The sequence below is a fragment of the Astyanax mexicanus genome, chromosome 20 (genome assembly GCF_023375975.1).
Source record: "Astyanax mexicanus isolate ESR-SI-001 chromosome 20, AstMex3_surface, whole genome shotgun sequence".
Lineage (NCBI taxonomy): Eukaryota > Metazoa > Chordata > Actinopteri > Characiformes > Acestrorhamphidae > Astyanax > Astyanax mexicanus.
The window spans coordinates 5,058,482-5,084,005 of record NC_064427.1 but is presented as its reverse complement, the minus strand read 5'-3'; the positions used below and the strand labels follow the sequence as shown (position 1 = coordinate 5,084,005).

The 25,524-nt window shown below is 39.4% G+C and overlaps 1 protein-coding gene across 5 annotated transcripts in view; it reads left to right on the top strand.

The window, feature by feature from the left end:
• The first annotated feature begins 269 nt into the window (after positions 1-269).
• Positions 270-25,524, top strand: part of sez6a (seizure related 6 homolog a) — a 199,334-nt gene continuing 174,079 nt past the window's right edge. For all 5 annotated transcript variants that reach the window (XR_007427450.1, XM_049468800.1, XM_049468799.1 and 2 more), the window contains exon 1: positions 270-611. Coding sequence is in view for 4 of the 5 variants with exons in the window: in XM_049468800.1 (XP_049324757.1) it covers positions 524-611 (88 nt within the window). In the remaining variant the exon portion in view is untranslated. The remainder of the gene's footprint in view (positions 612-25,524) is intronic.

Genomic DNA, 25,524 nt, shown 5'->3' with positions numbered 1-25,524 from the left:
TCTTTTAAAATCTGAAAGCTCTGCATCTTTTTTGTTATTTATAATATCTTTTTTGTTATATAATAAATGCTGTATTATATTATTTGGAATTTGGGAGAAATGTTGTTTGTAGTTTATAGAATAAAACAACAATGTTCATTTTACTCAGTGTGTGTGTGTGTTTTGTGTGTGTGTATAGTGTGTGTATGTGTGCAAAGTGTGTGTGTGTAGTTGTTCCCTGTGCTGACGCTAGGAGCTGTCCGCGGTGCTGAATCCGCGCGCCCACGTTTGTCTTCAGCGCTGAGGAGCAAATCCGCTTACTGCGCGCGCCGCCCCGCTCAGCGCTGCTGTCAGCTCGCGCTCTACTCGCGCACAGCTCGCGCTCGCTCAGCTCGACGTTTACACAGACCTGCACGGGGCTCCCGGCGCGCGGAGGGAGCGCTTTTCGCGGACTGTGACAGCGCGAGACTGAGCCGGACAGTTCTTCAGCGCGCGGGAGGGTTTTTTTTTTACAGCGCGAGACGGAGGATCGACTTCAGCAGCCATGTGTGCGCGAGCCGGCGAGCTGCTGCACGGACTGCTGCTGCTGCTGAGTGTTCTCGCGGCTTTGCTGAGCAGCGCGCGGGGACAAGGTAAGAGGACGCAAGTCTGCACGCGCTACTAAACCTGCTGTAACGTGGAGTGACGGGGCTGTACTGGGTGTAACGCGTTTAACGGTCGTGTAACGGGAGTGTCGAGTGCTGATGTGCTTCTGACGCGAGGAGATGACTGAATTAGGTGCTAGCTGTGAAGAATACAGTGTGTTTTGTAACTTTTGTGCTCGAGACGCCTCGTGCTCGCTCGCTTTGGGTCGCGGTGGGCTCAGAGAGCGCGTGACAGCGTGCACAAGCGTGCAAAGCATGCAAGTTCTGCGTGTTGTAGCTGTTGGAGACTCCATGCATGTTCAGCAGTGTGAGAAGATCGAGATCGAGAGTTCAACCTAAAAGTGACAAACTTAGTCAGTGCAAACCAAATATGCAGGGTTTAGCATGAAGAGCTCGTGAAGCAAAACTAGCGTAGATAAACTGGATATATGTCTATAAGAAGTTCATTACAGAATGCATCACTTTCTTTACACATAGGAGGCTACAACAGGTATTAAATATGATGCCTTTTAATGGCATTTTATTGTTAAAATATACAATATTACAGAATGGAAACACACTGTTAATGTTATAAGTTATTTGATTTATTGTGTTCTTTTAAAAACTGTGATGGAACCCATTAGGTTGCTTTGAGGTACCTTAAAAAAAGGTATCAAGTTTCTTAAGCTTTCTTGGAGGCTCCTCAAAGCACCTTTTCGGGTTCCTCTACAGTTCCTCTGCAAATTGAGCAATGTTCTCCATAGATCTTATTGTCGCTGTCCAATAACAAAACATGGCAACTTTACAGGAGAGAGATAAAACCTTCTTAACTGTCAATGGAAGTCAATGTAAATTTTTTTTTTAGGGAATTTTAAATAATCTCTATTGGTCCATTTATCAAGAGACTCTGGCACAGTGTGTAAAGGACTGTTTTTGTGTTCAAATTTTGTCGTAAACTAAAAATCTACAAAAATAGAGACACTTGTTTTTTTTTTTCATAGGTGAGCAACGTTATACTTTTAACAGCTGGTTATACAGTATGCTACATATGACCTTTATTTGAGCATTTGAATTGTTATGTATGTTAAAACAGACTTTTAGAAGACAATTACTGTTAAATGGGCTACTTTTATATATTTTATATATCACTGTCCTGAGATGCTCTCTGGATGTTTAGTATATGTGTCACTTAGGAATTTAGGATTTAAAGTGAAGGACAGTACTGTAGTGCTGTAAGGATCTCTGCAGTATAAACAAAAGCCATATTATTATAACCACATCCTCTCACCAGACAACTTGTAGCGTGCCTCGTGCTTCTCCTCTCTCCAAAGCTCTCTCTGCTAAAAGTTATTTAATTTCCTTTATTTATCCCTATTATTTATCCGCGTGAGATCCCGCAGAGATGGAAAATCTCATTACTTTTATGCATCATAAAACAGAACAGTTGCACTGAGCAGCAGCTCTATAGCACGAGCGTTTACAACCCAGCACTTCCCCACCATAAGGAGCAGTGAGTGTGTGTGTGTGTGTGTGTGTGTGTGTGTTTGTGTGTGTTTTGCGTTCTCGTGTGCTGTGAGTCCGAGTAACCACTGAGACTTTAATCCTGTGAGCTGCAGAAGATTAACGCGTGCGGTCAGGGACACAGCCGGGCTCCGAGGTGAACAGACTCATACAAAGAAGACTCAATCTCTCTCTCTCTCTCTCTCACTCAATCACTTATTCATTCACTCACTCGCTCATTTATTAATTCACTCACTTATTAACTCACTCATTCACTTACACACTTACTTTTTCTTTCACTCACTTATTCACTCGCTCACTTATTTAGTCAGTCAGTCACTCACTCACTTTTTCACTCACTCCCTAATTAACTCACTCACCTATTCACTCACTCACGCACTTATTCACTTACTCACACACTTATTCACTTACTCGCACACTTTTTCTTTCACTCACTTTTTTACTCACTCACTTATTCACTCGCTCACTCACTTATTCACTTAATCACTTACTCACCCACTTGTTCACGCACTTTAGTTGCTCACTCACTTATCTACTCATTCACACACTCACTTATTCACTTATTTATTTATACACTTACTCACTCAATCACTCTCACTTATTTACTCACTCACTCGTTCATTCACACACTCACTTATCCACACACTCACTTGTTCACTCATTTACTTGTTTACTTACTCTATCACTCAATCATTCATTTACACACTCACTTATTCACTCATTCCCTCACTTACTCACTCACTAACTCACACATGTTTATTCACTCACTTATTTATTTACTAAGTCACTTGATTACTCACTCATTTATTCACTAACTTACTTACTTGTGTACTCACTCACTCACTAACTCACTCATTCACTCTCTCATTCATTTATTCACTTACTGACTGAAGGGCTGTGTTCCAATCTTTCTATCTGTACTCGTAACAGTTAGGACAAATACTGTTGAAGTGGGTCCGTGTTTAAAGTGGGAAACTAAAGCTTTTTAATAATTAAAAAATGCATACTATTTAATTGTCATTTTAAGTGCTCATTTCAGTTTAACTCTACTGATTTTTTAGCACTGCTGATGATTCTTCAGTACTTTTGCTGACTTTCAGAACAACTTACAATTTTCCAATACTATTATATTTCTTCTGGTGTTTTCAGTACAACTGTTTTGGTTGGCTATGAATTTTTTAAAGCTAAAGATTGTTCAGCACTGCTGAAAACTACTAATTCAGAACTACTGATTTTAGATCTTTTCAATACTACTGATTTTGTAAAGCACTGCATACTATATTTTTAGTACTAAGAGCTTTTTCCAATTGTGCGGTATGAGAAAATAAGTGGGTGGGAAGCCTTAGTTTAAGTCTGTGCCTGCATTAACACGAGGAACCTTCAAGACCCCAAATCTGTTACAATCGTTTAATATATAGATGTGTAATATTCTCGTAAATCAAGATGTAGTAGTGTAAGTGGAGAAGTCAGTGTAGAACCGGATTCAGTGTAGAACCAGAATTCAGCAGCCGTCAAAGTGGTTCCTCAGTCTTCCAGCCAACATCTCCGAACTCAGGCAGTGAAGAACAGTGTGGAACGTAGGTGTAGATCCAAGGCAATAACAGATGGTAACTGACTAGAAGGAAAATACACCCAATATGCAAATTGGCGATGCCAGGATCCAATGGGAAAGATACGAGTTTTACTCAGTGAGGTCACCCTGTTTTTCTGGAGAAACAGCATCAAGAGAGAAATAATTAAAATACATTTTGTTTTGTTTGAGTGTTGCTTTTTTTTTTTTACTCTAATACGTCAATCACTCTCCAGTTACCAACGGCAACAGGCTAAAGTAAACTGTAAGTTTAAGCTACTGTAAGTTGACTGTATTTATTGGCATTTGTAGCATTTTCACTGGCCTTTCACATCTTAATCTTTTATTATTTTTTACTGTGTGCCTATACAGTTCTGGAAAAACAGTAAGAGACCACTTCAAAATGAGTTTCTTTGTCCAAAGATTAACTGCTTGAATTTTTGCACCAGGAGTAAAGGCATAAAGTTATCCAAAAGCAGTGTGTAAGACTGGTGGAGGAGAGCATGGCAAGATGAATAAAAACTGTGATTAAAACCAGGCTTATTCCACCAATTGTTGATTTTTCTGAACTCTTAAAACTAATATGTGAGGTCTAAAAGCTCTGCATCTTTTTTTTTGTTTTTGTTATTTTAGCCAATTCTCATTTTCTGCAAATAAATGCTCTAAATGACAATATTTTTATTTGGAATTTGGGAGAAATGTTGTTTGTAGTTTAGAGAATAAAACAACAATGTTCATTTTACGCAAACATAAACCTTTAAATAACAAAATCAGAGAAACTTTTTCAGAAACTGAAGTGGTTTCTTTATTTTTTTCCAGAGCTGTATATCCATATATACCACAAATAATAGCCTAGAGAAACACATTGAAGTTCTAGAATTACAGGGAGTAGAAACCACATAGCAGCTATTATTGTTATTGTTATTATTATTCGGGTGGTGGGTCAGATTAGCACTGATTAGCATGGTGGTGGTGGTGTATGAGGTGTTAGTGTGTGTGTTGTCCTGGTACAGAGAGTGGATCAGATTCTGCAGCAGTGCTGCTTGAGTTTTTAAACGCTGTGTGAACAGAACAGGGTGAAAAGAAGATAATAAACTATGCAGAGAAACAGATACAGAACTACAGTCCATCAGATTTCTGTATAAGTGGTGAATTTCTTTATTATTGTACTGAAGATGTATTTAATTTAGCAGAAATGTGGACAGTAATAGGGAAAGTGCGTCCTCCACTACATCCCATGCATTATTTACTGCACTTTCGTACATTTACAAACTTGACAACTCAGAATTACAGGCACTGAGCTCAGGTTGCCAGACGCGCCGCTTCTCAAACGTTTGTCAGACGTGAGCGTTTGCTGGAGAGTGAATATATATATATTCTACTCTTATGAGACTGATCAGTACAGCCTGTCAGTCATTGGACAGAAATCAATGATGCTAAAGAAAAGAACAGGCAGAAAAAGCAGCCTGTCAGATTAATGAGGCAACTATATCTGCTTAAAGCTACCTGACTGCGATTTCTACCAACCTGCCACATGTGCAGTTTATTTAATTTATTATATTAATTCTGTTCAAAATGTAAAACTCGTATATTATATAGATGTACAGTATTACACACAGAGTGATCTTTTTTAAGTGTGTTTATTTCTTTTATCGTTGATGATTATTATTATGGCTTACAGTTAATGAAAACCCCGAAAATCAGTGTCTCAGGAAATGTTTATACTATATAAGACCCTATATAATATAAGGTACTTTTGGCAGAGTTGGAAATGTGCCTGAAAAGTCCTGCTGAAAAATGAAATCCGCATCCTTATAAAAGTATGTCAGTTGTCAGCAGAGGGGAAGCATGAAGTGCTGTAAGATTTATTTTAGAGAAAACAAAACTGCACTGACTTTAGACTTGATAATAAAACACAGTGGATCAACACCAGCGGATGACATCTCTCCAAATCATCACTGATCATCAGTAAATTTTACATTTCATTTCAAGAAATCTAGGGAGCAGAGTCTGGAGGAAGAGTGGAGAGACACACAGTCCAAACTGCTCGAGGTCTAGTGTGACGTTTCCACCAATCAGTGATGGTTTGGAGAGACATGTCATGTCATGATGTGTTACAGTATATCAAGCTTTTGCCAGGAGATTTTTACAGGAGCTGCAGATTTCATTTTCCAGCAGAATTTTGAACAAAATTAACTGGATGGTCCAAATAGTTTGATATGGACAAATGTGTGCAAAAATACCAAATCTTAGTATGTAATGGTCTTTACAGAGAGATTACTACTCGTTTAATAACATATATTTTTTTAAAGTTGTCACGGTGAAGTCATAGAGCTACCCCTTTTATTCTTTTTTAGAGTGAAAGTTCACACCTACACTTAGAGATCACTTTACTGGCTTTTAAAGAACAGTGGAATTAAGTAAGTCTGATCCATGTGATTTAGGATCTGTTCTCTATTCCTACTGTATAATATTCCAGCCTTAGCCACAAAACCTCAGCCTAACAATAAAAGCACCCACATCTGCTGCATGCAGAGATATTGAGATATTCCATTTTTAAAGAACGGTTCTATTAGCTTTCTGTTCTGCCTACTCGAGCTGAATGCTGATTGGCTGTGATTGTAAAGCTTGTTCAGTAAATGGGGACATGCTCCCCCGCTCTCACCAGCGACAACCGCACTCTCTCTGCGCAACTGGATCTTCTCCATTCAGCCCTATTAGCAGATTGTTGTAATTGTTCCACGTGTCATTATCTCTCTCTGGCATCTGCGCTCTCGCTCTGAGGGGGTGAAGAGCATATAGAGGGTTTCGGGGCAGAGACGGCACACGCTGCCAAACCCCCCGGCTCCCCCCCCAGCACTCCCCCCCCCGGCACTGAATATCTCATTCCGGAGGAGGGCCGTGAAAGTGCTCCGACACCTGTTTTTTGGAATGCCGGTGATTAACTTCATCAAGGGCTATTCAGCAGCTGAGCGCCGTCATAATTAGCCTCGATTTCCTTCAGCTTGTCGCCTGTAAATGAGAGCGATCGTGGCAGAATGCCCTCATTGGTGCCCGTCCTGCCCGCCTGTCGGAAGCTCTCTCGCAGCCTCCCGGGTGGAGGAGAGGGCCCAGCTGAGGGCTGCTCCTTTCGGGCTTGCCATTTATCGCCAGATATTCTCCAGATCTCAAGTCTCCAGCGCAGGGATCGATCATTAATTCCTGGAAGGATCTGGAAGGGTTAGTCTGAGTCCAGCACATTTTGTCTGTTTCCCTGCACACCTGATTCAACCCAGCAGCTACACGAAAGTGTATTTTGTGTGTTTTTATGTGGTCAAACAGTGAACTGGACAAATTACGCGTAATACACATACTGTATAATTATTGGCTAAAGACATGAATGGAATTTGCTTTTTACGATCTACAAATAAGAAAAAACTAATTTTATTTGTAGATATCGCATAATGTCAAAAATTAGGAATACGTTCAATATCAGAATATCAGAAGACTAATGATACTAAATATGCCCAGTGACATATTGGGTTTTATTTATTTATTATTTATTTATTTATTTATTTTTAAAATGTGTGCTGTTAAGGTCATGCATTGGTTTTGCTGAATGCCTATGTGTATGTATTCATTGATACTATTATTTTACTCCCTCACACCACTGCACACCACACACACACACACACACACACACACACACTGCCACAGTCCTACAGCTTTGGCCTACTTGAACACCCCATGGGCTTCCTTGTGTCCCCAGTGTCCTCTATTTTGAAAACCAAAAATATGGTCACCCTACTCCGGCACTTTTTGTGATAAGTACACTCTGCTCCCCTCAGAAACCACGGTAAAACCTTATTCAGGGGCAGCAGTTTTAGAGGTACAGTTGTGGTCAAAAGTTTACATACACTTGTAAAAAAACATAATGTTATGGCTGTCTTGAGTTTTCAATAAGTTCTACAACTCTTATTTTTCTGTGATAGAGTGATCGGAACACATACATGTTTGTCACAAAAAACAGTCATAAAATTTGGTTCTTTCATAAATTTATTATGGGTCTGCTGAAAATGTCACCAAATCTGCTGGGTCAAAAATATACATACAGCAACAAAATTTGTCAATTTTGGTGATGTAGCGAGTTGTGTCAATCAAATTAGCTTCATGTCATGGCCTCTTCACTTCTTGTAAGTGATTCTGATTGACTACAGCTGTTGACTTCTCATGAGCCCATTTAAATAGGGCTCATTTGACCCAGTGATTAGACTCAGCTACAAAAGCTACAATGGGAAAGTCAAAGGAACTCAGTGTGGATCTGAAAAAGCGAATTATTGACTTGAACAAGTCAGGGAAGTCACTTGGAGCCATTTCAAAGCAGCTACAGGTCCCAAGAGCAACTGTGCAGACAATTATACGCAAGTATAAAGTGCATGGAACAGTTGTGTCACTGCCACGATCAGGAAGAAAACGCAAGCTATCACATGCTGCCGAGAGGAGATTGGTCAGGATGGTCAAGAGTCAACCAAGAATCACCAAGAAGCAGGTCTGCAAGGATTTGGAAGCTGATGGAACACAGGTGTCAGTCTCCACAGTCAAGCGTGTTTTACATCGCCATGGACTGAGAGGCTGCCGTGCAAGAAAGAAGCCCTTGCTCCAGAAAAGGCACCTTAAGACTCGGCTGAAGTTTGCTGCTGATCACATGGATAAAGATAAAACCTTCTGGAGGAAAGTTCTCTGGTCAGACGAAACAAAAATTGAGCTGTTTGGCCACAACACCCAGCAATATGTTTGGAGGAGAAAAGGTGAGGCCTTTAATCCCAGGAACACCATGCCTACTGTCAAGCATGGTGGTGGTAGTATTATGCTCTGGGGATGTTTTGCTGCCAGTGGAACTGGTTCTTTGCAGAAAGTAAATGGGATAATGAAGAAGGAGGATTACCTCCAAATTCTGCAGGAAAACTTAAAACCATCAGCCCGAAGGTTGGGTCTTGGGCGCAGTTGGGTGTTCCAACAAGACAATGACCCAAAACACACATCAAAAGTGGTAAAGGAATGGCTAAACCAGGCTAGAATTAAGGTTTTAGAATGGCCTTCCCAAAGTCCTGACTTAAACCCCATTGAGAACATGTGGACAGTGCTAAAGAAACGGGTTCATGCAAGAAAACCATCACATTTAGCTGAACTGCACCAATTCTGTCAAGAAGAGTGGTCAAACATTCGACCTGAAGCTTGCCAGGAGCTTGTGGATGGCTACCAAAAGCGCCTAGTTGCCGTGAAAATGGCCAAGGGACATGTAACCAAATACTAATGTTGCTGTATGTATATTTTTGACCCAGCAGATTTGGTGACATTTTCAGCAGACCCATAATAAATTTATGAAAGAACCAAATTTTATGACTGTTTTTTGTGACAAACATGTATGTGTTCCGATCACTCTATCACAGAAAAATTAGAGTTGTAGAACTTATTGAAAACTCAAGACAGCCATAACATTATGTTTTTTTACAAGTGTATGTAAACTTTTGACCACAACTGTATATGCTGTTAATATAAATCTGCCATGACAACTTAAAAAAATCTAAGTTAAAAAAGTAAATAAAAAGATTCTTTTATTTACATGTATATATTAAATTTATATATTACAATTTTCTTGACATAAGAATTGTTGCACGAGTCTGCCCCCACCCCCCTATAAATGCTTCTGATGCTCCTGGCTATATAATTACTTTAGAATTGATTTTAACTAAAGGCCGTTTAGCCTCACAGACTGACACCTATCACTAGAACATGCCTCTTATACATGTGAAGTCAGACCACACTTCTTTTCAAACTGGCGCTAACGTGGCATCTTCCCTCTCAGACTCCGGCTGCTGATGCTGATGATATGTAAACCAGTAATCCAGTGCTTGGATCACAGTAGCAGTGTGGATCTAGTAGTCCACTAGAATCCCCGATATTAATAAATGTTTACATGCTTAGTGTTTATGAATGTTTATAGGGTTGTGTGGAGTGTATATCCTCCTGAGACCTGGACATATGCCTGTATAAAAACTAAACTTTTTCCTTGTACAGAAGTCATTTTTGCAAAAAAAAATAAATAAATAATGTGGGGACGGTGGTTTATTTTAACATTTTAAAAAGACCCTTTCCATTTGGGATCAGAAGGACAAAATTAGTGCAACAACTAAATGTTAGCTTTCTAAAAAAAATAAAATAAACTGATTTCAAACATAAAAGTGGAGGATAATTTTTACCTGGCCCATGTTTCTGTCTGGAATGGCTGTAAAAACCTTTCACTGGGCTTCCCGACAATTGTTTTTTTAACCAATTTAGTGTAATGTTGTCATGTTGTGACCACTAGATGGTACGGGCAGTGTCTCCATATGAGGCCAAAGTATCTTGGTGCAGAGAAGCAGAAATGTAATGTCCCCTTATGACAGGTGTGTCCAATTTTTTTTTGTTGGGGGCCAGAAGGAGAAATATATTTGAAGTCACGGGCCACAGACTCTGTAATAAAACAAATAATGAAATATACCACTTTAAATAATACATTTTCCTGATTACTTTCAATTACACACCATTTTACTTGACTTACTATCTTTATCGTTCACAGTGTTGAGTAAACTAAGAATTTTCAAATTGATGTTTAACTTCAAATTGTCTCTTAATATAAAACTCCTTAATTACGGCAACTTTTAGACTCTTTGGCCCGTTTTTCTGCGCTAGAAATGCGCACTCTCTCCGTTTTTAGACTCTTTGCCCCGTTTTTCTGCGCTAGAAATGCGCACTCTCTCCGCTTTTAGACTCTTTGGCCCGTTTTTCTGCGCTACAAACGTGCACTCTCTCCGCTTTCAGACTCTTTGGCCGTTTCTGACACCTAGCGTTCAAACTTTGAATCTCACATTATAAAAACCTGTTTAACAGCGGACCAACTTTCATTCTATTTCTAAAATACCTCGCGGGCCGCTCCAAAAAGGAAACGGGCTGCAAATGGCCCGCGGGCCGTAGTTTGGACACCACTGCCTTATGAGGACACTGGGTTTCAAGAGGTTTAAGTGCATCCAGAAAAGACTGAAGATTCTAAGAACATTAACTGTAACATTCAGAAAACGTTCTCCTATCTGTGTAATAAGGACTGTGATTAGAGGAAGTGTGAATAGAGAGCTTGTTGTAGTAAAGCTCTCCTCCTGCTCCTCCTCTCATTCAGATCCAGCTTTTATATCCAGAGGCCGCTCCTCTTCGGGAGTCGCTAACGGATTAGCGCTGAATGGCTCCACTGTTAAGGCGGTTCCTCCAGCTCTCTCCAGTCTACCACTGTGTTTCTTCTTCTTCTTCTCCTCCGCTTTACTTCTCTTTATCTCGTCTTACTGAAGAGCAGTAAAGGCTCTTCTGGATGAGAGAGATGCTCATATAGAAGTCACTCCTCACGTCATGGAACAGAATAATAAAAAAAAGCAGGATGAAGAATCAGTGCTGGGAGTGAAGCCATCACTTACACCACTTACAGCCAATCAGTTCAGGGTTTAAAATCACTCCTGAGGGGGAGCTGGATCTGGGGTCTAGATGTGAGAAGAAAGGTGCATCTGTAGAGCTGGAGGAGAGGAACAGCTACACCTCTCTGGCTCAGGATTGGTCGGTACTGGTTATCCAATGAGAGTGTTGCGTTGTTGATCTGCTCACTTGAGAATAGGTGTAAAAAAATAAACAAGCGCAGGTTTGTTTTATGTCAAATTTAAAAAAGACTTTAAATTAGGACTGTAAACGTTAAAGTCATAATGCACGTCTATCACTAGTGATGCTCCCCCCAACAACAGGAGGGTGAAGAAGAAGACTAGCACATGCCTCCTCCGATACATGTAAAGTCAGACTTAGCCTCTTTTCGAACTGCCGAGAAGCATCACAGCACATTTGGAGGAAAGCGCAGCGACGCGGTTCCGATACATCAGCTCACAGAGATCGCAGCCTTGTGCTGATCGACATCACCCACCCTTTGGAGTGATGAGGGGAGAGAGAGCGACATCTACTGTACCCACCCGGAGAGAGAGAGCAAGGCCAATTGTGCTCTCTCATGGCTTCGGTAGCCGATGGCAAGCTGCATGAACAGGATTCGAACGATTCAGCAACCTCCTGAACATAGTAGCAGCGCTTAGCTGGCTTGACCATTCGGAGCCTCCATGTTGTTATTTTTTTTAACGCAAATTATGTACACTACCAAGTTTGACCCCAACTTCTGCCATAATCTGCCTGATTTTTTTTTTCTGATTTGGTTCACTTGTGGTGAGAATGTGATTTCGTCTCGATCCGACCAAGGTATCAAATATACTGCTTTTTATTTAATTAATCTGAACTGCTGATAGGGTGCAGTTTAATCTGATATACGTATGTATTAGCCAGATAATATATTGCTATGAACGAACACTACTGTCTCTGCTGCTCACATCTGCGCTGCATATTTCATAATAAAATAAAACTGAATCTTCTCGCTATATTTATTTTCAAAAATTTGAGCAGCTCAGCTTGGTTTGATGGCTTGTGATCATCCATCTTCCTCTTGATTATATTCCAGAGTTTTTTAATTAGGTAAAATTGAAGAAACTCATCATTTTTAAGTGATCTTTTATTGTTTTTTCCAGAGCTGTTGCTAACAACATCAAGCTAACCCTGTCAGTTATGGTTTGACTAACAACTCTGCTAACTAACATCCCAGTCTGTAGGCCTGGAGCTTTTTCAAAGCTGGGTTTCCTTTGCCAATTCATTTTATAAGTAAGGAGACCTTCAAGGCATAGTTTGGACAGCAGTAGTTAGCTTGTTAGCTAGCTAGCTTCACTCCATATGAAGGATGCATAGCCCCAAGGCTAATTCATTCATGCATGTTGGGCCATCTGGACGAGACACTCCGAGGTTAAAGAGTATGTATAGAGACAGCTGGTCTCTGCTATTGGCGTATATTTATGATATGAAACATGGCTAGCTGATTAAAGCTAACATCGTAGCATCTAAACAACAACATGTACGGCAGGTCATTTTACAAGAGGAAAAAAGGGCTATTTCACAAGGACGATGGCACGGTGGACCATCTGGATAGGGAGACTGCCACATGCCAGCCCACCAGCACAACAACATATATGTGTTATATTGTCATTTTTATATTCAGTGTTTTTTATTCAGGAAAATTTGCAGATAATTAAGAATTACAGGAGCTGCAGAAGCTTGTGCTGTCCACGTTCAGGCTTTATTGATACTACAGATTAATATAAGATTTTATAGATGTAGAGATTGATAGAGAATATGTTTATATAATATGCAAAAGTTTGGACATTCATTTAAGGTTTTCATTTAAGGTTTTATTTATTTTTTCCATCCATATGAAGGAACACATACGGAATCATGTAATAACTTAAAAGTGTTAAACAAACCAAAATAAGGTTTTCTTATCTGGGTTTAAGCTGTTAACTTGCAACTTCTGAGGCTGGTAACTGGGATAAACTTGTTTTTATTCTATTTAACAGAAGTATCTCTCTTGGTCTTTCTTTTCCTGGTCCTGATGAGAGCCAGTTTCATCGTAACGTTTTTGATGGTCTTTACGACTGCACTTTTAAAGTTCTTGAAACTTGAGCTTTCAGACCTCAAATAATGCAAAGAAAACACGTTTTAAGAGATCATAAATCAATATTTGGTGGATATATTGAACTGTTTTTAATCACAGTTTTCATGCATCTTGGCATCATGTTCTCCCCCACTAGTTTTACACAATGCTTTTGGATTTAACTTTATGAGACTCCTGGAGCAAAAATTCAAGCAGTTCAGTTTGGTGGTTTGATGGCTTGTGATCATCCATCTTCCTCTTGACTATATTCCAGAGGTGTTTCCAATTTGGTAAAATCAAAGAAACTCATCATTTTTAAGTGGTGTCTTAAATTTTTTTCAGAGCTGTATATTCCATCAATGCGTTTTCTTTATTTTCATGACTATTTACATTGTAGATTCTCACTGAAGCATCAAAACTATGAATGAACACATGTGGAGTTTTATGTATTTAACAAAAATGGTGAAATAACTAAAAAAACATGTTTTATATTCTAGTTTCTTCAAAATAGCCACCCTTTGCTCTGATTACTGCTTTGCACACTCTTGGCATCATTCTCTCAATGAGCTTCAAAAGGTGTTCACCTAAAATGGTAACTGTTTTCCAACAGTCTTGAAGGAAGGAGTTCCCAGAGGTGTTTATTAGCACTTGTTGCCCCTTTGCCTTCTTCACTCTGTGCTCCAGCTCACCCCAAACCATCTGGATTGGGTTCAGGTCCGGTGACTGTGGAGGTTCAGCTCATTTTTTGTTAAGTACATAAAACTCCACATGTGTTCATTCATAGTTTTGATGCTTCAGTGAGAATCTACAATGTAAATAGTCATGAAAATAAAGAAAACGCATTGAATGCGAGAAAGTGTCTGTACTGTATTTTAAAATATAATTCTACAAATAGCCAGGCGCTCTCTTCACAGCCTCCCTCACCCCCCGCTGCCAGACGGCACAGACACTTCAGTAACTGAGCCTAGCGTCTGCTTCGGCTGCTGAAGCTTCGTCTCCACACCGATTAAGCGGTGGGGCGGCTCCAGCTCCGCCCGCTCGCCGCCAAACGCCAAATCCCATCTAAAAGGAGCTTCATCCAGTCCCACAACCCGCAGACTGCCCATCAGCCGGCTCTCTGCAGGAAAGGCCACAGGTAAACAGGCTGGTTAATGGGTTTGGAGGAGTGCGCTTTGGTATTCACCAGCAGGGTTTGACCTTCAGGCAGGTCCTGCCTCACCCTCAGCGATCTCCTACACAGGAAAAAAAAGAAAAAAAAGATGTAATTGAATTCATCAGGCAGCGTAAACATGTTCTACGTAGCAGCGGTGAGATAATGATGTCGTAGGGAGATCGGCGGAGGGCAATTGTGAATAACAAGGGCAAAAAGCGCTAACAAAAGCAGGCTAATAGCATTAAACTGCAGCATCCATCTTCCTCATCCGGCCTCCGAAACCCAGCCTTCCCCGCAGCCTGATTGGTGGCGATTGCGAGAGCTTGGACGCTGAGAGCTCAGAGTGGACATCAAAGCTTTGTTACTGACCCGCACTTGCTGCAGCGAGCGTAAGTGCTCTCGCGCAACAGCCAGTCATCAAATGCACCTTTCAGCTGGAGAGCAAAGATGAAAGGCAAGGACGCTGCTGAAATCCCCGCAGTTATCCTGAAATCCCTAATTTCACACAGAAAAAAAAAAAACGCATGAAACAAAAGTGACCAAGCGAATTTCACTGCTGCCCTTTGATCAGCGTCGTGTCTCACACTTAAATCAGTTTATTACGCTTTTGGGTTTTTAGCCTCTCAAACCCTGCAGTTAGTTTTGAGTCTGAACACTACAATTCAATTCAGGTACTTTTATAAACGATTAAGTAGTAAATATAAATCATTCTGTAGATTAAATAATTACTATCAGTGATTCAGTAGTGCAATAAACGATGCAGTAACTTTTATTAATGATTCAGTAACTGCTATAAATGATTTATTAACTACTATTAATGATTTAGTAACTACTTTTAACGATTCAGACACTGCTATTAATAATGCATTAACTGCTAAAAAATTTTCATCAGCTGCTAAAAAATGATCCATTAGCTGCTAAAATAATTCAGTGACTGCTATTATTGATTCATTAACTGCTATTAATGAATCATTAATCTCTAATAATGATTCAGTACCAGCTTAAAATGATTCAGTAACTGACGTTAATGATTCAGTAACTGCTGTTAATGATTCATTAACTGTTATTAATGATTAATTAACTGCTATCAATGATTAATTAACTGCTATCAATGATTAATTAACTGCTATTAATGATTAATGAACTGCTATTATTGATTCAGTACCAGCTTAAAATGATTCAGTAACTGACGTTAATGATTCAGTAACTGCTTCAAATGATTCAGTAACGGCTGTTATTGATTCATTAACTGCTATCCATGATTCATTTACTACTATTAGTGATTCATTAGCTGCTATTAATAATTCAGCAACTGCTAAAATGATACATTAACTGCTATGAATGATTCAGTAACTGCTATTAATGATTTATTGACTGCTATTATTGATTTAATAATGGCTTTAAATGATTCAGTAACTGCTATTACTGGTTTATTAATTGCTATTAATGATTCATTAACTGCTATTAATCATTCAGTAACTGCTACAAATGATTCAATAACTGCTATTAATGTTCAGCGACTGCTAAAATGATTCATTACTTGCTATTAAGGATTCAGTAACTGCTATAAATGATTCAGTGCTGCTATAAATAACTCAGTGCTGCTATAAATAACTCAGTGCTGCTATAAATAACTCAGTGCTGCTATAAATAACTCAGTGCTGCTATAAATGACTCAGTGCTGCTATAAATAACTCAGTGCTGCTATAAATAACTCAGTGCTGCTATAAATAACTCAGTGCTGCTATAAATAACTCAGTGCTGCTATAAATAACTCAGTGCTGCTATAAATAACTCAGTGCTGCTATAAATGACTCAGTGCTGCTATAAATAACTCAGTGCTGCTATAAATAACTCAGTGCTGCTATAAATAACTCAGTGCTGCTATGAAACTAATATGTATCATGTTGTTAGAGTGCAGGGGAAAGGAATGGGCCTACATCCAGACCTTTAGAGCTAAAAGAGTACATTCAGTAACATCCTGCAGCTTAAAACAAGGACAAGTCAACCTATAACACACACACACACACACACAAAACACACACACACACACGCGCGGCTGTAACAGAGATGGATAGAGCGAGGTACCTTTGTTCTTCTTGTGCTCGGAGTAGTCCAGGCTTTTAATTGGTCAGCGGGATGTTGACAGAGTGTGTTTTGAAAAGCAGTGCCATTAATACCTGTACCAGCTTACTTTTCCTCAGATGAGGGCAATTCATCAGTGCACGGAAAGTTCTGAAAGAGCCAGCATGCTGAATCTCAACTATACCTCTATACAAAACCAAACAGTGCATCTCTGTGTGCAGTTCATTTACTGGGTATTGAGGTTCAAACTACTGTGGCCACTTTTATAGGGGATGAGGCTCTTTGGTTTAATGCACTTAAGTTTCTAAACCAGCTTATCTGATTTTGCTTATTATAGATTTATGTTTGAGTAAAATGAACATTGTTGTTTTATTCTATAAACTACAGACAACATTTCTCTCAAATTTCAAATAAAAATATTGTCATTTAGAGCATTTATTTGCAGAAAATGAAAAATGGCTAAAATAACAAAAAAGATGCAGAGCTTTCAGACCTCAAATAGTGCAAAAAAGAAAACAAGTTCATATTCATAACGTTTTAAGAGTTCAGAAATCAATATTTGGTGGAATAACCCTGATTGGTTTTTAATCACAGTTTTAATGCATCTTGGCATCATGTTCTCCTCCACCAGTCTTACACACTGCTTTTGGATAACTTTATGCTGCTCACTCCTGGTGCAAACCAAGCAGTTCTTGATTATTTTCCAGAGGTTTTTAATTGGGTAAAATCAAACCATTTTAACAATCTTTAGATATTACATGAATCTCTTTTATTGAGGAAATAAGTTATAATGTTGTTTTTAATGTAGTGTACAGTATGCAGATGAACTGGTTGGCCGTGTAAAGGTTTAATGTGTGACTGTCTGCCGCTCTACATCACACACACTGTCTGTGTCTGCACACAGCTGGAGGAGGAGCGACCGTGAGAATCAGTTCTCCACACAAATCCATCCATTCACCCACATCAGTCAGTGCAGTCTACAGGCCTGCGCTTACACAGAGCCAGATCCAGACTAACAGAACCAGACACACCACATTAAATTCATGTTGTTGTTGTTGTTTTTTTTTTTTTTTTTTTTAATAACCCAACTGCATCTCCTGGAATCTCATTTATTATTACTATTTTTATTTTTATTATATTACAGACTGTAAATATTAAACACATAATTAAAATGCGTTTTTTTTCCAAATATATTTTAAAGTATTTTTCCAGTAAACTTTTTTTCCTCTGGAAATTAATATTAACTTATTATTAATAAATAAATACACTTCACACTGTCTCTCCACTCTTCCTCCAGACTCTGATTCCTCCCTTGATTTCCAAATTAAATTCAGTAAAATTTACTGATGATCAGTGATGGTTTGGAGAGACATGTGCAACATCTGCTGGTGTTGATCCACTGTGTTTTATTATCAAGTCTAAAGTCAGTGCAGTGTTTTCCCCGAAACAAAAATCTTACAAATCGGATTTCATTTTCCAGCAGGACTTGGCGCACTGCTCAGACTGCCAAAAGTACTAATTAGTATCAATCTTATATATTATTCTAATTTTCTGGTATAATAATTTTTGGGCTTTAATTGGCTATAAGCCATAAGCCATCATCAACAATAAAAGAAATATATAATAAACACTTAAATTATATTTTATACTTTATACTTCCTAACACTTAAATTAGTTTAATACATCTTTACAATATGAGTTTAACATTTTTAACTTTATTACTAAAATAAATTAATGTTCTATTAATTATATAAACAAATTGGTGATGCACCTGTATAACTAAATAAAACAATAAATATATAGTTACTAACGCCGTTACTTTTTCAGTAACGAGTAATCTAACTAATTACTCTGTCACTATAATGCTGTTACCATTTCTGACACCCCGTTACTGCACGTTACTTTAGCCGCTTAATGAACTTTTTTAAGGGGCGAGTGACACAAAAGTAATGCAATAGTTACTTTTACTGGTAACTAGTTTCTTTTACAGTGGAGTAACTCAGTTAGCCCAGCACTGTAAATATATATATACAAAAAGAATACAAAAGACATAGCCTTTATGTTTTTGTTCCAATTCCAGTTTAAGCTGGATCAAAGGGGTGAGAAAAACAACCATTTCATGTCGTTAAATTGAACCGTGAGAAATTCTTCTGGCGAATTTATTTTGGGGTCAAAAAGGAGAGCCTTTCCAGAAGCTCATAGAAACGTAATAATGAAATGTCAGAAGCAGTGGAGGAGGATTAGGGGGTCGATTGTTTTAAATGTGGCATTTTAAGAGTCAAAATGTCAACTATTAATCTCCCTCCTAAATATCCCAATTTCATGCTTGGCTGCAGGTGCCCGGCATGTAAAGAGGGCAGGCTGGTGTTTTTCCAGGTCTTTTTAGGGGTTATAACAGCAGACGAGGTGAAAACGCTGGTATTTGTGGAGATGGTGGTGAAGAGGTGTTCACGAGGGGCTGCGCAACCTGCCCTTCACTACAGCTTATTCACTACAGACAACTTCACTTTCAGTCAATAGAAATTCTGACAGCTCTTTCAGAGGAACAGCTGTTATTCTGAGGGTTTGGGGGCGGGTCTACAGTCAGCAGGGGTCTTTGCTTTTAGCTGGAAGACCAAAAACCAAAAATTTAAACGTTGGTTGGACTGGTAAGATTGAAAAAAAAGTGAGAACTATAGAAACAGATAATAAAAGAATGAAAGATAAAAGAAGGGGACTCTAAATGTTCCAGCAGACTAAGGAGCTGCCACTATGATGGGGTGATTGCTCGTTCGAATCCTGGTTATGCAGCTTGCCATCAGCTACCAGAGCTCTAAGTGAGCACAATTGGCCTTGCCCTTGCTCTCTCTCTTTCTGGGTGGGTAGATGGATGGTGCTCTTTTCCCTCATTACTCCAAAAGGGTGATGTCGATCAGCACGAGGCTGCGTCTGTGAGCTGATGTATCAGAACTGAATCGCTGCGCTTTCCTCTAAGAGGAAAGTGTGATTCGAAAAGAGGTGGAGTCTGACTTCACATGTATCAGAGGAGGCATGTGCTAGCCTTCGCCCTCCTTGTGTTGTGGCATCATTAGTGATGGGGGATATACAGCTGACTAACAGCTGAATGGGTGAGACAATTAGTCTAGCTAAACTGTGAAAAAATGGAAAAAAATAGATAAAAAAAATAAAAGAAGGAAAGAAGGAGGAGTTTCAGAAGTTGCCCTCCTTCTTAACTCCAATTCACAAGAGTGAGTGGGTAATCATCCTCCTCTTAAATACAGTAGATCTGGACTAGGTCTAGGTTTATAGAATCAATGTTAAACACCAGACATCTAGGTATGAAGTTGTAGAGGTTCCTAATGGTGGCTTGCAATAAAGCTAGAAAATGAATGTAGTAACTGCAGATGTTCTGTAGTTCTGTAGCAGTGTGGGATCCAGCATTGTTTTGGTATGGCCGCTGGTTACAGGACTTTTTTAACGTAGCATTAAAATATTTTTTCTGAAATTTAATTGATATGAAGATTAATAGCATAACGTTGTTTTTAAAGTACAGGGGTCGGACAATGAAACTGAAACACCGGTCATTTTAGTGTGGGAGGTTTAATGGCTAAATTGGAGCAGCCTGGTGGCCAATCTTCATTAATTGCACATTATTACACCAGTAAGAGCAGAGTGTGAAGGTTCAATTAGCAGGGTAAGAGCACAGTTTTACTCAAAATATTGCAATGCACACAACATTATGGGTGACATACCAGAGTTCAAAAGAGGACAGATTGTTGGTGCACGTCTTGCTGGAGCATCTGTGACCAAGACAGCAAGTCTTTGTGATGCATCAAGAGCCACGGTATCCAGGGTAATGTCAGCATACCACCAAGAAGGACGAACCACATCCAACAGGATTAACTGTGGACGCTGTAAGAGGAAGCTGTCTGAAAGGGATGTTCGGGTGCTAACCCGGATTGTATCCAAAAAACATAAAACCACGGCTGATCAAATCACGGCAGAATTCAATGTTCAACTCAATTCTCAGTTTCATTGTCCAACCCCTGTATCTCACCTCAGATCAGACTGATCTTGGTATGAGAAAGGTAGCGGCTTTGGGGAAAAGTTTTTTTTGTGTGTCTTTGTATTTTAGACAGTGACCTTTGCAGCAAGATGTCTGGTCAATTTTCCAATATCCCGTTATTCTGTATATATATACTGTGTGACACACAGCTTTATTTCCATTTGTAGATCAGACAGGTCAGGATAAAGCGAGTCTAGCGAGGAAAAAAAAGGTTGATGAGTCCAGGAAGAAGCATTATCAACACAAAGCTATTAGATAGCATGCTGAATGTCGACGACCAGTGCTGTGAATGGAGGAACGCAGGGTCAAGGACAGTTTATGTGCACACAAAAGCATAAACAGAACAATAGACCCATAGACCCATATTTCATAGATGTGTCTCTTTGACGTGCCTTAAGGGAAGTACTGTATTTGTATTTGCTGTATTTGTATTGAGTGGAGAATCCTACTTTCCCTTAAGCTTAAAGCGTCTAATGTAATACAAAACGCTTGTTTCTGTAAAATATAGTGATGTAAAGTGAATCTTATAATCATTGATAAAGAAATAAAAAAAGGTTGTGTCACATTACAATGTTTTTTTAGAAGGAAGATGAACGTTACTAAAATGTACTAAAAATGATACAGTTCTTCGTATCTTGTTTAACTAGTCTATCAGCCTCTAATAACGTTGAGTAGAGGTTCCTAATGGTGTCATGCAATAATCCAAATTCTATTTAGAAGAGAGATGAAAGTTGCTAAAATGTTGTAAAAATTATACACTTCTTTGTATCTTATCTAACTAATCTAGCAGCCTCTCATAACATGGAGTAGAGGTTCCTAATGGTGTCCTGCAATAATCCAAAAGCTATTTAGAAAGGATATGAAAGTTACCAGGTGCAATAAATGATTAGGGCTGAAATTTAGACTGATTGTCAGGAGATGGCAGGCAGGAAGACGAGGAGGCAGATGTAAAAGCAGGTAAGGGAGATTGATTATATTCCAGAGGTTTTCAATTTGAAAAAAAAGGAAAAAACATCATCAGTAAGTGGTCTCTCGTTTTTTTCTAGAGCTGTATAAATGGTCTTTATCTTTATTTTTAAGGACACTTTTATACCCAACTTTTTTGGTATGCACCAATAAACAAACTTTCTTTAATTCAGTTTGTTTTGACAGGTGTGAACAGTTTTCTTGTACAGCAGGGCTTTATAATGAGTTACTGTATGCTTCTGTCTGATTCTTTAGGGAACCAAAGAATGTATCTGCATTTTAGTATAACTTAATTCAGTTTGTTCTAACAGGTGTGAACACACCAAATAAATGTACCATAATTTACCTTAAATAGATTGTCTGTTTAGATTAGATGGATTCATTTGGATCTTGTATTGTAGTAAATTTCTATTTAAAAAAAATACATTGTAAAATCCACTGTGCTGTGGACTTTATGAGCTAAATGATCTAGGTGTAAAAAATCGAAGCTTAAGCATGCAGTGTTCCTCGTCCCACATTTTTTTTTAGAGCTGAAATGCCAGAAATGTCCACATCAGAGCTCTTTGGGCTTTCGTCTGTCATATTTCAGAGAGAAGTGGTGTCCAAAAAACTCTCTCCTCCTGTCAGTCACTGATGCGCCCGGGCGCTCATCACCCCGCTGCTGGACAGTAGAGGACACGGTGACTGCGACCCACAGACACAGCATTACTTTACCAGAGTAAAACTTCACTCACAGCTGTCTCAGTTATCTCTGCAGCGCACCACCACTTCCCCATATCCTCATTAACTGATGAGCTACTGTCTCTGGCTCTATACAGCAGCATAGAGTTACTTTATTCAGTAATTCAATAATTCAGTTACACATGTGAAACTCATATATTATATAAATGTATAAAACACAGTGTGATCTATTTTAAGCGTTTATTTATTATTTTATTGTTGATGGTTATGGCTTACAGCCAATGAAAACCCATGAATCAGTGTCTCAGACAATTAGAATATTTTATACAGGGCTCTCAAGTTTTGAAGTTTGGTGGGAGTGAGATTGGGGGGGGGGGGGCTGTTCGCACAGTTCGCACAGGGGGGAGTGGGGGGGGCGGGGGATTGGTGCGCAGTTCTTCTTCAGTTGTTCAGCGACATGTGTTTCAGAACTTTCGAATTGGACAGTTCTTCGCGCCTGACACTCTGGCTGAAACTCCACCCTCTTTGACTACGTCTGCCTAACAACAGAGCGATCTATATTCTGATTGGCTCAACGAGAGTTAATTATAATATACAGCCGATGGATTGGCAAGCATGAGAAATACCATGTGTGGCGTGTGAGCGTGTAAACTCGCTGCCTGAGACTGAGAACACTGATTTTATAAGACCAATTGCTACTTTTGGCAGTATGGGCAGTGAGCTAGAGAAAAGTCCTGCTGGAAAATGAAATCTGTATCTCCCTTAAAGTTAAAGTTGTCAGCAGGTTGTCCAGACTCTGCTCCCTTGATTTACAAATGAAATGTAAAATTTACTGATGATCAGTGATGGTTTGTTTGGAGAGACATGCCATCTGCTGTTGTTGGTCCACTGTGTTTTATCAAGTCTAAATTCAGTTTTTTTTTTGTTGTTGTTGGGGGTTTTCATTGGGTGCAAGCCATAATCATCAACAATAAAGGAAACTATAAAAGAAACAAATTCTAAATAATGGGTGCCCAATGGTCCATAATAGTCTGGTAAAATGAATAACTTGTAACATGTAACATGTAATTGGTCGAAAAGTCTGAAATTTTGTTTTTAAAAAAGTTCATCTGATCCAGACTGAGACCACCTCTTTTGGCAGGACCACTTTTTGGTCTGGACATCTTTGTGACAGTGTGTGTGAGTAAAAAAAAAAAAACTCAGAACTTTAGGAAAGTCCAGTTAAAATAAGGCAGGTGTGAAAGCAAGCAAAGAAAGCAGAAAGAGAGCGAACTAAACAATATTAGATTAGTGAGGTGGTTTTAATGTAATGGAAAATCTGTGCACTCATGCACTTGATGTTTCCATCCCATTCATTCTCTTCCAGTATGCTGAAAACACAGCCGTCAGTGTGAGGCTCTGCCTTATTCCTGCCTTATATCACACAGGTGTGACACGACCCCCAAACACCCCTCCCCCCACCCCCCCCCAGAGCCCCGGGGCACGAAGGAGAAATCTGAAGCCCCCCCCAGTCTCGTCCTGACACTTCCAGCCCGTGACCCAGGGGTGCGTCAGGCGTTTGAGATGTGCGGAGATGTCCCCACTCAAGTGAGCCGTGTTGCTCCAATGCAATTACCTCCGGTTAATGAAGAGAGACCCCCTCCCCTGCCCCCCCCTCGAGCTACCTGCTCCGAGCTGCCAGTGTAATCAAACAGTCTGAAGCCTCTGTTCGGGAGGCTGTTTACCTTTGCGCCGCTGCGGATTGATGGGGCAACTGAGGCGCGGCGTGATGCAGAAAGCTCCGGAGCTGCTGTGGGAGGCGGCGGCGGCAGCTAACTGAGTTTGACAGAATTGTTTTTTTTTTGTGGCGCCTGGGCTGCCGGGACTCGTCTTGGCCGGGCACCAGATACACCTCTTTTTTCTTGGTTCTTGGCTCGATTAGAGAGACTCGCAGAGAGTGTGGATTTCAAGGAGAAGGTGAAAAGTGAAAAGTCTCATTCTGGAGATGGTCTCATGGTTTGGTAAAGTCATGTTTTTTTGGTCTTAGCAAGTTAAACAGGCTGTTGACAGGTGTGTTGGTGTGTAAGTTCATGGGCATGTGGGCATGTGTTGAGTTTGTTCGACTTAACCTCTGATGACCAGTGTGTGCAGTGTACAAGTTAGAGTGGCAGAAAATAAGAAAAAAAAAACTACCATGATACTACCACCACCATGCTTAACATATGGACCTTAGCTGCTAGGTAACTAGTTAACTCTAGGGCATTGGTAACATTTTTAAAAGAGGGGAGATGGTGCAGAAACTAACTTTTAACAAGGAAAATACTTACATTTGTGGGTTTCTTTGGTCGCTTGTGCCAGTGCCATCTTACCAGTGATTCTCAAATCCCTCGTTTAAAGTGATAACAAGCCTTATCCCTTACCCCTACTCCTTCAGCCCAACAAGAATCGGGACACCCCAGCCCTCGGTGTGCACACGCAAAACAGATGGGTAAGGGTAAAGTGTAGTGCCAAGGGGTAAAATGGGATTCGGCCCAAGTGCATAAGTGCAGAGATTAACAGACTACTTAAAAATGATGAGTTTCTTCAATTTTATCAAGTTGAAAATCTCTGTAATATAATCAAGAGGAAGATCTTAATGAGGATGATCACAAACCATCAAACCAAACTGAACTGCTTTTAGAATTTTTGCACCAGGAGTAAAGCAGCATAAAGTTATCCAAAAGCAGTGAGTAAGACTGGTGGAGGAGAACATGATGCCAAGATGCATGAAAAAAACTGTGATTAAAAACCAGGGTTATTCCACCAAATATTGATTTCTGAACTCTTAAAACTTTCAGCCATTTCTAATGTGCTGCAAATAAATGCTCTAAATTACATTTTTTTTTGGAATTTGGGAGAAGTGTTGTCTGTAGTTTATAGAATAAAACAACAATGCTCATCTTATTCAAACATAAACCTATAAATAGCAAAATTAGAGAAACTGATTAAGAAACTGATGTGCTCTCTTCGTTTTTTCCAGAGCTGTACATTTACAGTAAGTACTGCAAGTTGGTTTCTCACACAGGGATTTAGCCTAGCCATACATTGTGATTTTAATTCCTTTTTAATGGAAAATCTTGGAGAATTATACTTGTTCTCAAATAGATTGTGTCAGAAGCCAATGTTAAGATCAAAAATCTCAGTTTGAATGTATATATATATATATATATATATATATATATATATATATATATATATATATATATATATATATATATGTGTGGCCACAAACGTTCAGCTAACTCAAAGTAGTTGAGTAATGTTTGGAAATATCCGATTTCTACGTAAAACAGGCTTAATTTATTTGAGTTC